Source organism: Cherax quadricarinatus, chromosome 83 (assembly GCF_038502225.1).
Source record: "Cherax quadricarinatus isolate ZL_2023a chromosome 83, ASM3850222v1, whole genome shotgun sequence".
Classification (NCBI taxonomy): domain Eukaryota; kingdom Metazoa; phylum Arthropoda; class Malacostraca; order Decapoda; family Parastacidae; genus Cherax; species Cherax quadricarinatus.
Window position 1 is genome coordinate 7,059,023 of NC_091374.1, and position 16,055 is coordinate 7,075,077.

Here is a 16,055-nt window from a genome sequence, read left to right on the forward strand (position 1 = left end):
TTTTGTATCATCTTTGAATTATAGTATGTATTGTAGCAATTTCGTATTGCTACATGTATTTATAATTTCATGTGCTGTACTATGCAATGTAACACTCGCCACATACTAAACTTGGACAAGAGATTCCTTGGCTTATAGCCTACTGCTCACTGTATATTTATACTTTCTGACTGTTTGGAGTGACATCTAAAGTGTTGTATCTGGGTGCCTCTGCAAAGAGTGTGATTGTGTGAATGATGGTGAAAGTTTTTTCTGTTTTGAGTCACCCTGCCTCGGTGGGAGACAGCCGACGTGTTAAAAAAAAAATTATTTGGTACAGTATTACAAAATAGAGATCAAATATACCAAAAGATTTTTAATAAAATCATGTAGTATAATATGCATAAACATGTATTGTATCTAATGGTCAATTACTACATATTCTGGGGTATTATATTCTTCAGTATTGCAATTTAAAATTTTGGCTAAAATGTATACAGCCTCTCCTCACTTAACGATGGAATTCCGTTCCTGAGACCTTGTCAGTAAACGAAATTGTTGCTAAATGAGGAGCACACTATAATTTTAGTGGATTTGTCAGCCATCTTTGATATTGTTTTAATGTCACCTTTGCACCATTGATAACATTTCTAGTATATTTTTAAATATACCAGAAATGTTTCTACAGTAGTGTACTGTATATTGTAATAAATAAACAGAATAGAGGAAATTGGCTCGATATACATTATTCAGGTATGCATACTGGTCAGAGAGCCTGTCGTAAGTCTGAGTCGTTGGTAAATGAGTACGTCGCTAAGTGAGGAGAAGCTGTATTGTATCCCTTCCATAAGTTCTTGCCACATGTCAGTGAATTTGTAAATTTTGTGACTGCAACCATGGATACAGCAAGCATTCCACTGTTAACCCACAGTCTGGAGGGGAAATATGGGACATTATGGCCCATACTGGACCGTTATCCACTTACTTAATAATGCGCTAATTACGAACCAAAATTTCATCTACAGTGATGGCAAATTGTTGCAGCCTTGGTACAGTATTATGAGTTTTAGTCTTGTGTGATAACTTTCCCAGCACTAATCACCACCAGTTGTCAGCATCTCTCATAATAACATTCACCCTCCTGCCTTTCCTAGTAGACAATGTCTGTATTCACTTAATGAAAGTATTGATGAAATAATTATCATAGTGTTAATGTAAGGTGCAATAAAGAATATATGCAGAGGTGCACTCTGGACAAAGAAAGGAAAATCATTAAATGGATTTAGTTTAAAATTTGCATTTTATATCCTTTATTTATGTTGCAGCTCTTTGAGTATGGTCGTTCAGGGAATTCAACCAGGCAGTGCCTTCAAAAGTGTCTGGCAGCGACTGAAAATGCTAAATATGGTAAATTTTTTGTCACTATTTTCAAATTTACAACAAATAAAAGTATAGTATTGGTATATTTTTAATAGGTACAATACAGGAAATAATGAACACAAATGTAATTTGAGATGTATAATAAAGTAAAAGGACACAAGTGCAACTAATGTGACATTTTTATTGTGGCAACGTTTTGCTCTCCAGGAGCTTTGTCAAGCTGCACTTGTGTCCTTTTACTTTACATTTTGTCGGTAATTCTACCAACATTATTACATATAATAAAGCAAATTTCATAAGATTCCATATACTATGTAGTATTCCTGCATTCAATAGCATTCAACTTTTTGGGACCCGGTGTGTAATAATTGTAAAAAATGTTTTTCAAGAGATTTCCTGCTTTTTATCTGCATATTATCTTATGCTTATCAGTTATTTTTCTCATTTTTAAGGTTTAGTATTTGCTTCTGGTTTGGCTGCTACCACCACTATAACACACACACTATCTGCTGGTGACCATGTTATATCTATGGACGACCTTTACGGCGGCACCAACAGATACTTCAGCCGTGTAGCCTCAAGGTGAGTAATGCTCAAATTATGGAATACTTTTCACTTGCAGGTTAGCCATAGCACCAATCAGTAGAAAGCATTTTTTGGTAATTATTTTTCTCCTCCGTATTATTGTCGTCCTTTGTTAGTTAGTTTCTGAAAAATACTCTCCATTTGTTTTCAAATTTTTCATTGTATTTCAAAGTTTAGTATTCCTTTTTCAATGACTTTGGCAAGTAATGCTTAACAGGTTTATTGCTTTTTGGGAAGAATCCATGTTGGTAGTTTTTCTAGATGGCCAACTGGCTGTAAATGCATATATTCAGCAACTGACATGGTAAAGCAGTGATCAGCATTTAAGATTTCTATTCTCAGTATTGTAAAAGTGTTTTGTGATCAACCCACTCGTGCCTTTTATAAGGAATTATTACTGTAATACTTCAGTACCCCTCTCCTATTCTGATGTCCAGTATTTAAAAATCACACTTTGTATTCTAAGTGGGTAAACCCGTTGTTTTATCCACTCTACTGTATTATTTCAGTCTGATTTTGAATATTTAAGGGCATTTTTTTATGGAAAAATTTACAAATTGGGATGTTAGTTGCAAGGAACTGTAACGTACCGGACCTTGAACAAACTGGAGTCTGAGCAATTTTGTTTAAAAAAAAAATTTACTCAGTCTTTGAATGCATCAGCTTGTTTAAAATTCAGTTGTAAAAAAACTTAACATCAAAGTTCTGTTAGTGACTTCTAGCTCTGAGACTTTTGGAAGTCGATTCAACATCCTCCAGTGTGTGTGATGCTAATAACTAAAGCCTGGGGAATACTGTTTTGGACATTAAACTTTTCACAGTTAGAACACCACCCAGGAACCAGTTAAGTTCAAACATTGAAGTTCCATTGTAATTGGAATTATAATTTCTCCACCTTGTATGTGAAAAAGTTTCATAGTATGTTCATGAATATAGTAATGTAAAAACTACTCACATTTATTAATTATATTTTATAAAGCAAGTGGTACTTTTCAGGATGGGAATTCAAGTTGAATTTGTTGATGCTGTTGATCCCAAGAATGTGGAAGCAGCATTGAAACCCAATACAAAAATGGTTTGGCTTGAAACTCCAACCAATCCTACATTGAAGATTGTTGATATTGCTGCTGTATCAGCTATTGTGAAAAATCATGGAGCATTCGTGGTTGTGGACAATACATTTATGTCTCCATACTTTCAGCGACCTCTTGAACTTGGAGCAGATTTGGTGATGCACTCTGCAACAAAGTATATAAATGGGCATACAGATGTCATTATGGGAGCTGTCTGCACAAATCGGTAATGCTTACTGGCTCATTGTATAAACTAACAGTCTAACATGTTAATTGATTTGTGTATGTAGTGTTGTACACTAAAGTAAAGATTTACTTTATTGGCATATTTCAACAATTCACTTGCTAAATGTTGGCAATGAGAAATATTTCCTACAGTTTCTCCTCGCTTATTGATGGAGTTCTGTTCCTAAGAGCACGTCGTTAAACAAGTTTGTCGCAAAGTGAGGAGTATACCATAATGGTAGTGGGTTTGTGTCGACCATCTTTGATATTATTTTAATGTCACCTTTGCACCATTTATAACATTTCTAGTATATTTTTAAATGTTTATACAGTAGTATACTGTATATTGAAATAAAAAGAATAGAGGAAATCAGCTCTAATATATGTACATTATGTAGGTATAAATATTGGTCAGAGAGCCTGTCTTAAGTCTGAGGCATCAGTAAACAAGTAGTACGTCACTAAGTGAGGAGAGGTTATAAATCTTTTTAATTTTCCAAGTCACTTTTTGTTTGTGTTATTGATTCAGTGTAATGTGTAGATTAATTGGGCAACTTCAGGGACATAATTTACCAAAGAAAAAATCATAAAAGTGGTATAGTAAGCTACAGAATAAATTTTTAGTGTTTATTACTAAGCATTTATTTGCCTAAAGGAGGGGTTTTGGGATATTAGTTTGGAGGGATATGTTGTGTATCTTTATACGTATATGCTTCTAAACTGTTGTGTTCTGAGCACCCCTGCAAAAAGTGATTGTGTGAGTGAGGTGAAAGTGTTGAATGATGATGAAAGTATTTTCTTTTTGGGGATTTTCTTTCTTTTTGGGTCACCCTGCCTCGGTGGGAGACGGCCGACTTGTTGAAAAAAAAAAAAAAATTATTTGTCATACTGCAAACCTTTCTGTATGTCATACCAGTCTTCAGTACTGATACATAAATAATTTCAAACTTCTAAATTAACAGGGATGACCTATATGAGCAACTTCTCTTTCTACAAAATGCTATTGGACCTGTTCCTTCTCCATTTGATTGTTACTTGGTGAACCGATCACTGAAAACCTTGGCATTGAGAATGGAACAACACATGAAGAATGGTTTGGCAGTTGCCAAGTTTTTAGAGAATCATCCATGTGTGGAGAAGGTCATACATCCAGGTTTACCATCACACCCTCAGCATGAGGTAAGTATTCATAGTTCATTCACATATTCTCCTGCTTAACCATCACAGCACTCCTAAGCATTTAGATTTCTGCAAAATATTTTAGGCCTCAGAAATAATCTTTTCCTTTCATTTCTGTTTGCAGCATACAAGCCTTCCAAAAAAGTCGTAGGTTAGCATGTCATTTTTCTTTGTGTGATATTTTTCTCCCACACATGACAATCCCAGCAAGCAAGCGTGCATGAGCGTGTTAGGAGTGAATGGAGACGAATGGTACCTGGGACCTGACGATCTGTTGGAGTGTGAGCAGGGTAATATTTAGTGAAGGGATTCAGGGAAACCAGTTATTTTCATATAGTCGGACTTGAGTCCTGGAAATGGGAAGTACAATGCCTGCACTTTAAAGGAGGGGTTTGGGATATTGGCAGTTTGGAGGGATATGTTGTGTATCTTTATATGTGTATGCTTCTAGACTGTTGTATTCTGAGCACCTCTGCAAAAACAGTGATAATGTGCGAGTGTGGTGAAAGTGTTGAATGATGATGAAAGTATTTTCTTTTTGGGGATTTTCTTTCTTTTTTGGGTCACCCTACCTCGGTGGGAGACGGCCGACTTGTTGAAAAAAAAAAAAAATATTTGTTTCAGTGCTTTCAGGCTTTACTTGGTCCCTCCAATTTTCTTTTTATTCTTTTTTTTTCCAGTTAGTTTACCCATGTATTTCTAACTGTTCCTCAGAGTATTATATCCTTTTTATTCATTTTTCATTAATCCAAAATTCTAAAATTAAACTTTGTTTGCATACGTTTCTCTGGAATGGGCATATATAAAGTAATGCAGTTTTTCCCATTAGATTTTGCTGTTGCACTTGGCCTCTGTATTTTGCTTTTGATGTTCTAGTTCTTTGTAACCATCTTGTAATAGTTCTGGAGATCATGGCCCAGTATCTGACAGGTCTCAAGCACACAATATTGTATTGTACCTGTTCTGTGATGGTACTGTTCTGGTATCCTTTCTGTTTTACCTGTTAAACTTTTTTTTTTTTTTTTTTTTTTTTTTCAACAAGTCAGCCGTCTCCCACTGAGGCAGGGTGACCCAAAAAAGAAAGAAAATCCCCAAAAAGAAAATACTTTCATCATCATTCAACACTTTCACCACACTTGCACATTATCACTGTTTTTGCAGAGGTGCTCAGAATACAACAGTCTAGAAGCATACACATATAAAGATACACAACATATCCCTCCAAACTGCCAATATCCCAAACCCCTCCTTTAAAGTGCAGGCATTGTACTTCCCATTTCCAGGACTCAAGTCCGACTATATGAAAATAACCGGTTTCCCTGAATCCCTTCACTAAATATTACCCTGCTCACACTCCAACAGATCGTCAGGTCCCAAGTACCATTCGTCTCCATTCACTCCTATCTAACACGCTCACGCACGCTTGCTGGAAGTCCAAGCCCCTTGCCCACAAAACCTCCTTTACCCCCTCTCTCCAACCCTTTCGAGGACGACCCCTACCCCGCCTTCCTTCCCCTATAGATTTATATGCTTTCCATGTCATTCTACTTTGATCCATTCTCTCTAAATGACCAAACCACCTCAACAACCCCTCTTCTGCCCTCTGACTAATACTTTTATTAACTCCACACCTTTTCCTAATTTCCACACTCCGAATTTTCTGCATAATATTTACACCACACATTGCCCTTAAACAGGACATCTCCACTGCCTCCAACCTTCTCCTCGCTGCTGCATTTACCACCCAAGCTTCACACCCATATAAGAGTGTTGGTACTACTATACTTTCATACATTCCCTTCTTTGCCTCCATAGATAACGTTTTTTGACTCCACATATACTTCAACGCACCACTCACCTTTTTTCCCTCATCAATTCTATGATTAACCTCATCCTTCATAAATCCATCCGCCAACACGTCAACTCCCAAGTATCTGAAAACATTCACTTCTTCCATACTCCTCCTCCCCAACTTGATATCCAATTTTTCTTTAGCTAAATCATTTGACACCCTCATCACCTTACTCTTTTCTATGTTCACTTTCAACTTTCTACCTTTACACACATTCCCAAACTCATCCACTAACCTTTGCAATTTTTCTTTAGAATATTCCATAAGCACAGTATCATCAGCAAAAAGTAACTGTGTCAATTCCCATTTTGAATTTGATTCCCCAAAATTTAATCCCACCCCTCTCCCGAACACCATCTATAAATATATTAAACAACCATGGTGACATTACACATCCCTGTCTAAGACTTACTTTTACCGGGAAGTAGTCTCCCTCTCTTGTACACACCCTAACCTGAGCCTCACTATCCTCATAAAAACTCTTTACAGCATTTAGTAACTTACCACCTATTCCATATACTTGCAACATCTGCCACATTGCTCCTCTATCCACTCTATCATATGCCTTTTCTAAATCCATAAATGCAATAAAAACTTCCCTACCTTTATCTAAATACTGTTCACATATATGCTTCAATGTAAACACTTGATCTACACATCCCCTACCCACTCTGAAACCTCCTTGCTCATCCGCAATCCTACATTCTGTCTTACCTCTAATTCTTTCAATTATAACCCTACCGTACACTTTTCCTGGTATACTCAGTAAGCTTATTCCTCTATAATTTTTACAGTCTCTTTTGTCCCCTTTCCCTTTATATAAAGGGACTATACATGCTCTCTGCCAATCCCTAGGCACCTTCCCCTCTTTCATACATTTATTAAACAAAAGTACCAACCACTCCAACGCTATATCCCCCCCTGCTTTTAACATTTCTGTCATGATCCCATCAGTTCCAGCTGCTTTACCCCCTTTCATTTTATGTAATGCCTCACGTACCTCCACCACACTTACATTCTGCTCTTCTTCACTCCTATATAATCTCTCTGACATGAACATTTATACTGTGATATCCTTGGTTGTGTAATTGCAATTTTTTTGTGAAATGGCAAACTACATGTACTTCATTGGCATTACTGTACTGTACAATACTGTATACAAATCAAATTTTTAATGTCTTTACCATCTTTACAGTTATCTAAGCGTCAGTCCTATGGCCAGTCGGGTATGTTTAGCTTCTACATAAAGGGAAATGATCTGAAAACCTCGAAGAGTTTCTTCCAGCAGTTGAAGGTGTTCACCCTCGCCGAGAGTTTGGGAGGATACGAGTCGCTCTGTGAACTTCCGTGAGTTACTTAATAACACTTGGTTTTCTTTAGAGTACATTGGGTTCAGTCAAGATTAACATATGATGAGCTATTCTCACAAATCACAACATATGGATGATTCTTGAACATTGCTTGGCTAATAAAAATTGTAGTTATGCTAAGCATTTTTTTTTTTTTTTTTTTTTTTTTCATTTAAAGTTAGCTAGAAAGAGGGAAAGTACCTAGAGATTCACAGAGAGCGTGTTATAAAAAAAAAAGCCTGTTGAACATACCTGTTAAGGTGTATGGTAGCTAGTATTGAAAGAGTTAAGGGAAAGACAGAGAAGGGGATTGCAGATCAACAGTGTTTTAGGAAAGGTAGGGGATGTGTAAACCAAGTGTTTACACTGACACACATAAGCAAACAGTACTCAGATAAGGTAAGGAAATTTTCATTGCACTTTTGAATTTGGAAAAGGCATATGATAGGGTCCTAGGTAGTAGGTTGGTAGACAGCAACTGCCCAGGGAGGTACTACCGTCCTGCCAAGTGTAAAACAAAAGCCTGTAATTATTTTACATGATGGTAGGATTGGTGGTGTCCTATTTTTCTGTCTCGTGAACATGCAAGATTTCAGGTGCGTCTTGCTACTTCTACTTACACTTCGGTCACACTACACATACATGTACAAGCATATATATACACACCCCTCTGGGTTTTCTTCTATTATCTTTCTAGTTCTTGTTCTTGTTTATTATCTCTTATCTCCATGGGGAAGTGGAACAGAATTCTTCCTCCATAAGCCATGCGTGTTGTAAGAGGCAACTAAAATGCCGGGAGCAAGGGGCTAGTAACCCCTTCTCCTGTATATATTACTAAATGTAAAAGGAGAAACTTTCGTTTTTCCTTTTGGGCCACCCCGCCTCGGTGGGATACGGCCGGTGTGTTGAAAGAAAGAAGATATGATAGGGTGGATAGGGAAGCAGTGAGGCAGATGTTGCAAGTGTATGGAATAGGTGATAGATTACATAAAGCATCTTAGAGTTTTCGAGGACAGTGCGGCTCAGGTTTTAGGGTATGTAGGAGAGTTTATTTTCCAGTAAAAGTAGGCCTTAGATAGGATGTGTGATGTCACCATGGTGGTTTAACATATTTATGGATGGGATTGTAAAGAAAGTGAATGCTAGGGAAACTGGTTAGCTGGATTTGAGTATTGTAGGTTGAAAGTGCAGTGCTTGCACTCTGAAGGAGGGGTTGGGGATGTTGTAGTTTAGAAAGGCAACTTAACTGTAGTGTCGGCATGCCTTTGACAAGACAGTGACAGTAAGCAATGATGAGTATGTTTTTATTCTTTTTTGGATCATTCTGCCTCTGTGGGAGATGGCTGGTGTGTTTAACCCTTTGAGGGTCGACAGGCCCTCTCCGAAACTCGTTCTCAGGGTCGGCCAAATTTAAAAAAAAAAAAATTATTTTTTCTTATGAAAAGATAGAGAATTTTTTCCTGATCATAAAGACACCAAAAGTTTGAAATTTGATAGAAAACTTACGGAATTATGCTCTCACAAAGTTAGCGGTCTCGGCGATGTTTACGCATCGGCGATTTTGCCCACTTTGAGCCCCATTTTCGGCCAATTTCACTGTACTAGTCGACAAAAAACATGAATATTTCGCTAGAACTCCATTTTTTCTATCGAATGGGTGCAAGAAACCACTCATTTATGAAATTCAACTATCCAGTACAGTGGTCAGAATTTAGCAATTTTGCCAATTTCACACAAATTTCAAAAGATGCCAATTTCGGAATAGGGTCCAGAATAAACAAGAAAGACATTCCTGGCACTAAAATGACATTTCCTCTAGTCATTATTCACGTCTCAAGGCCCCTCTTATATTCTTTTGCTTTCCACTTTGAATTTTTATTTTCACAAAAAATATAAGATTTACTGTTATGCAGACTACTGCATTAGTGTAAAAAATGGTATAAATATTATTGGTGCACTTGTGAAAAAATATTAGACTCACCAGTTGACGTGTATTGCACGCTTGGCACGATTTGTTTACTTTTGAAGTTTGGTAAAAATCGGACATTTCTGCTACTTTGAGCTCAATTTCAAGGCACCTTTCATTGTAAAACCAGTCAAAATCATCTCAATTTCAGTAATATGTCTTCCATTCTATAAAATGAGACCAAGAAAACTAGAATACAACAATAAATACCATACGAAAATACACTGCAAAGTCGCTGATTTATTAAAAAAAAATGGTCAAAGTTTTTTTTTTCTCATTATGCACTGTGTGCTGCAGGATTTTTTTTAGACTGTGCACACTGACCACATAGACCCATTCTTTCATATGAAGGCCTACCAGCTTTCTCCCACTAGATTTGAGGCCGCTAGAATTTATGAGTACTAGTACGTCAAAAACCCCTATGCGTAAGACGTACTAGTACGACGAAAACCCTCAAAGGGTTAAAAAAAATCTTGAATGCCTCTTTATTAGTGTTTTTATGTTTTATTTAACAATGGATGTCATTTACAATTTGAGGAAGTAGGCATAACAAAATAATTTTTGGCACGACTTGCTAATTTTTTTATTTAGTTGGATCTCAAATACACCCCCCCCCCCCCCAACAAAAAAAAATAGGGGTGACCCCCAAAGAATTTAGTGTATTTTCAATTATGCATATTTTAGCTGCCTTTCCAGAAGGACACAGCCTTCACAGTCCAGTGTTGACTTAATGCACATTAATATGCCTACTCTACTTTCACTCCAAAACTTATAACTAACTGGTTTCCTTACAGTGTCACTTCGTAAATATTATCTTGCTCCTACAGCATGTCAACTCTCATGGGCTTCTTGCCAATACTCGTTTTTTCTTATGTAATCATAGTTAAGCATTCAACATCATTACCAGTATATTGTGTGTTGTTTTTGAAGATCATAGATTACTAAAATATAAATTGTATACAGTACTACATATTTTTAGATATTAGTTGTTAACTTTCTCCTAAAAGCAGCAATATATTTTGACCTGTCCTTGAGTAAATTTGGCTCTTAGAAATTTTTGTGAAGCTGGAACAGAACCTCTATTTCCACTGTCCAAATGTCATTGAATTTTCCATATATTATATACAGTGACATAGTTTTTCTAATTAATAGTTAAATTTGTGTTTTTTTCTGTAGGCATCTTCATTTACATTGTGAATTTTGTATAGGTCTGTGATGACCCATGCATCTGTGCCAAAAGAGACTAGGGACAAGCTGGGTATCACAGATGGACTTATACGTGTGTCATGTGGTTTAGAGAATGCTGATGACCTAATAAATGACCTTGATCAAGCACTTCGGAAGGTGGTGAGTAGCAACTGGTTGATCCATATTTTACTTCAGTGAATTTTTCACGTTTCGAGAGCTTGACATAAAGTTCAAACTCCAGTCAGTGTAATATTAATGATCCCCCAGAAAATTTGGTCATGTATTGTACAGACCGTATTTACAGTAGATAAATGTATGGTTGCAAGTTCTGAAATGCGTGTTCAAGACTAGATGGAATGATTGATGATTCTATTGTATGTAAGAAAAATTGTTGGTAATGATTTTTTTTTTAAGATTAGTGCCATTTAAATTAGTAATCATTCAAATACATACAACTGAATAATTGTTGTATTTCTTTTCCCCAGGTCCATGTTTAAGGCTAGCAGTGCTAGTCTCAAGTACCTTAGAAGTGGCAGAGAGCAGGACTTCAGTATCTGAACACTGACTTGCTCTTAACAGCAGGAAATTCCTACTGAAAAGTATCACATTGATAGAAAATTCTGCATCTCGCTGTTTGAAATATTTACAGCCAAAACATTTTTATTTAATGATATGACATGGTGTAGTTTACAAAGTGACATTTTATTGAACATTTATAGAAACATACCTTAACAGTTGCTATTAAGTTATTTTGCATAGTGACTAGAGTGCAGAAAACACAATAGTGACTAGGGTGCAGAAAACACAGCTCAGTATTAACTAATCTTTTTATAAAACTTTCAAAAGCAGTGTAATTGTTGAACAAGTCCTAAATTTGAGATTGTTTTGAGGATCCAGAAATCATTAATTTTTAAGTACAGTAGAACCTTTATATTTGCAAAGATAAATTCATGAGATCAAAGTGAATAACAAATAAGCACACAACATGCATAACTGTTAGTTTAATGTTGACAAAATTATTTTAAATAAGTGATGCAAGGGGATTAAAAATATACAAGAGTGCTACTTTCTTGAATATACTTATGATCTTTATCACCAGTCAAGACTACTTATCATGATAGAGATAATAGCTTATTATGGGATTAGTAAATTCTGACTGACCTTATAAACACCTCACACTTCATAGTTTCATAGCTTAGTGCTATTGTATGAACATAATGCAGTGATGTAGGTTGGTAGACAGCAGCTGCCCAGGGAGGTACTACCATCCTGCCAAGTGAGTGTAAAATGGAACCTTGTAATGGTTTTACATGATGGTAGGGTTGATGGTGTCTTTTTTCTGTCTCATAAACCTGGAAGATTTCAGGTACGTCTTGCTACTTCTACTTACTTAGGTCACACTACTATTTCATGTACAAGCATATTTATAATATATATACACACACACACACACACACACTCCTCTGTATTTTCTTACTAGTTCTTGTTCTGGTTTATTTCCTCTTATCTCCATGGGGAAGTGGAATAGATTCTTCCTCATTAAGCCATGCATGTCATAAGAGGTGGCTAAAATGCTAGGAACAAGGGGCTAGTAACCCTTTCTCCTGTGTGCATTACTAAAGTTAAAAAGAGAAACTTTTGTTTGTCTTTTTGGGTCACCTTGTCTCGGAGGGATATGGCCGGTTTGTCGAAAGAAGAATGCTTTAATATAGTACAGTGCCTGCACTCTTAAGGGGAGGAATAGGGATGTAGTTCAGATGGTCCCTTGAATTATGATGTCTGCATACTTTTAAAACGGCTATTGAATGATTAAAAGTGAATATTCTTGTTTTCATAAACAAGCATGTCTTGCTACTTCTGCTTCCACTTCGGTCACACTACACATGCATGTGCAAATGTATATATTTACACACCCATCTGGGTTTTCTTCTATTTTCTTAATACATAGTTCTTGTTCTTTATTTCCTTTTATATCCATTGGGACGTGGAAAAGAATTCTTCCTCCATAAGCCATGCGTGTTGTAATAGGTGACTATAATGCTGAAAGCAAGGGGCTTACCTGGAGTTTACCTGGAGAGAGTTCCGGGGGTCAACGCCCCCGCGGCCCGGTCTGTGACCAGGCCTCCTTAGGTCAGTGTCCCAGGATGCGACCCACACCAGTCGACTAACACCCAGGTACCCATTTTACTGATGGGGAACATAGACAACAGGTGGAAAGAAACACGTCCAATGTTTCTACTCTGGCTGGGAATCGAACCCAGACCCTCACCGTTTGAAGCGAGAGCGTTAACCACCAGGCCACCAGAGTCCTAGTAACCGCTTCTGTATGAATTACTAAATTTAAAAAGAAAAACAATCGTTTTTCTTTTAAAAAGAAAAACATTTGTTTTTCTTTTTAGGTCACTCCCCTCTCTAGATATACCCTGGCTTGGTGGGATAAGGCCAGTTTGTTGAAAAAAAAAAAAAATTGGGGGGGTCACTGCCCTGGTGGGAGATGACCAGCATGTACAAAAAAAAAAAATTGCCTTGATATTATACATCCCTTTTGTGATATGACCCTTGTAGGTTTAGCACGTCTTTTTGATTATAATAATATACTCCCCTTTGTATTTGCCTCGTGTCAGTTGTCTCCCTCTCACCTAGCAGTTATTTTTTCTTTCACTGGTCCATGAACATGTAGTGTTGCTATTAGTAATTGTGCAATTGACATAGTAAAAAAAATACCGAAGTTTTACTGCAGTTACTTGTCATTTGTTACGGTTACCTATTGTCTCTCTTCCCCTCCCTTCTTTCCTTCTTCCTCCTGCTCATCTCCCTCTTACCCTTCTGCCTCATTTTCTGTTTTTTTACCCATTTTTTTTATCCTTCCTTTTCTTAATGGCCTCATATTTCTTATCCCTCTTTTTCTTTCTCTTGTCTCCTTTGTCTTATTCCTCTTTTTCTTATCTTCCACATCCTATCCCTTCTCTCCTTCATTTTTCCCATCTTTTATTTATTTTTTTTTTTTTTTTTTTTTTTTTTTTTTTTTTTCAACAAGTCGGTCGTCTCCCACCGAGGCAGGGTGACCCAAAAAAAAGAAAGAAAATCCCCAAAAAGAAAATACTTTCATCATCATTCAACACTTTCACCACACTCACACATTATCACTGCTTTTGCAGAGGTGCTCAGAATATAACAGTTTAGAAGCATATACGTATAGAGATACACAACATATCCCTCCAAACTGCCAATATCCCAAACCCCTCCTTTAAAGTGCAGGCATTGTACTTCCCATTTCCAGGACTCAAGTCCGACTATATGAAAATAACCGGTTTCCCTGAATCCCTTCACTAAATATTACCCTGCTCACACTCCAACAGATCGTCAGGTCCCAAGTATCATTCGTCTCCATTCACTCCTATCTAACACGCTCATGCACGCTTGCTGGAAGTCCAAGCCCCTCACCCACAAAACCTCCTTTACCCCCTCTTTCCAACCCTTTCGAGGACGACCCCTACCCCTCTTTCCTTCCCCTATATTATGATCATTGTTATTTAAAGATTTCTATTTATTAAAACTTCAGTAACTGCATATTTTTTGAAGTAAAGTACAGTATGTACATTAATATTTTTAACAAAGATAAAAAAGTAACTAATTGTAACTAATTATTCTTTTAAATGAAAATGTGATGGAATAAATTATTAAATTTTAAGTATGACTCGGTCATCCCTGTCTCCTCAACCTTTTTTATTTATTTTTCAAATATGGTTGCTATACATCAATCTTCAGAGAAAAAAAAAAACATCCAGTAGATTGAATGATGATGGGGTGACAATACCTTTAACATGAGTAATTGTTATAAACTTCATTTTTATCTTATTTAATTACACTGACTGGAAGCATGGCTCCTAAACAAATTGGTAATGACGATAGCTCAAACATTTTGAGTTTTGTTATCACTTAAGAAAACTGTCATGTCCTACCAGCAATATAAAGCCAAGCCTGACAGGGGGGGGGGGGGGGGCCGTGTGTCTGCCTCACTGATAGACCGATGATTGGCTTCCACCACTGTGTGCTAAGTGATGACCCACTTTTGTATAATACTTCATATTAATACAGAGGGTAATAATCATTCATGATACATAGAGGGATCCACATCATAAATGGTCAAATTGTTTCATACAAATGTGTCTGCAATTCACTGAAACTGCAAATATTTATATAAAAAGGATGGAGGGCAAAGATTTAGGAAAGGAGGGAGGAAGCCAGTCATTTTTCTTCTGTAAAGGATATATTTCAAAAGTTTAATAAGAAATAATGCCTAAATACAAAGGTTGCCAGGGAAATTTAATAATTTCAACAATGAATACTTTATTAGTAACTTTCAGGGCAAGTTTTATACGACTCGCTGTTAATACATTATAGTAATACCTAAGATCGACGTTAAAAAAACTGGGTAATCACTGCAGTGCTGTATGAATCACACATTTGGTACTTGATTTTAATATAATAACTTCGGCAATTACTAGCTTGTAATTTTGAGTTTGCAGAAATGTTTTCCTTGGTCAGAACTTCTAACAATTAAAATCATGTAATGCAGGGAAATTACAGCAATATAAGGCTGGTATCTGTATTATGAGTGCTGAAATAAATGCATCAGTATTGTTGTGTCACTGTTTACCCTGGGTTATGTACATAGGTGTATGACACCTAATCCTTTGGAAAGGTGTGGAATGGAGGAGACAAAATTGCCTAATTTTTCAACTGAATTCTTTTTCAGGTTCTGAACGATGAATGGTGATTGATTTATATTGGCCAGTGCATTTAATCTAATGTACTTGCCCTTGTGTATTCATATCTTATTGTTTTTCTTCATAGTCAGACTTGATTTCCATTAAACACAAGCTGACAGTTGTGCCATTTATGAGACTTCTTTGAGCAAGATACCAGTGACACTACTGCAAATTGGAGTAATAATTTTTGGGCAATTGCCACTAAGCACCCCTCTTCAAGGGGAGTTCCTTGATGTGAGGAGGCCCTTGGTCTGATGAATTCGACCTTTTGGTCTCCTCAGACTGAACCTAATTATCCCCCAATCCCCCTTTCCTATCCCATCCTCCCCATCCCCTCTTTTCTCTTTCCTCTTCCCTATCCCCTTCCTATTTTCAGCCTTTGGGATTCTTCCCACAGGCACTAGTTCTTAGGTAGGGGGAAGGGTACCATGGTCCATCCCATTCCATTGAGGTCCATGATGGTGGTGTAGTTTGTTGTGGAATCTGGATTGCCTGGGGATGTCGCAC

The 16,055-nt window shown here is 36.9% G+C and overlaps 1 protein-coding gene across 2 annotated transcripts in view; it reads left to right on the forward strand.

The window, feature by feature from the left end:
* The window catches only part of Cth (Cystathionine gamma-lyase), a 35,069-nt gene extending 19,650 nt beyond the window's left edge, over positions 1 to 15,419 (forward strand). For both annotated transcript variants that reach the window (XM_053796329.2, XM_053796328.2), the window contains exons 3-9: positions 1,305 to 1,386; positions 1,812 to 1,941; positions 2,941 to 3,243; positions 4,205 to 4,421; positions 7,469 to 7,620; positions 10,797 to 10,935; positions 11,262 to 15,419. In XM_053796329.2, coding sequence (XP_053652304.1) covers positions 1,305 to 1,386; positions 1,812 to 1,941; positions 2,941 to 3,243; positions 4,205 to 4,421; positions 7,469 to 7,620; positions 10,797 to 10,935; positions 11,262 to 11,273 — 1,035 coding nt within the window. In that variant the 3' untranslated portion in view covers positions 11,274 to 15,419. The remainder of the gene's footprint in view (positions 1 to 1,304; positions 1,387 to 1,811; positions 1,942 to 2,940; positions 3,244 to 4,204; positions 4,422 to 7,468; positions 7,621 to 10,796; positions 10,936 to 11,261) is intronic.
* The last annotated feature ends 636 nt before the right edge of the window (positions 15,420 to 16,055 follow it).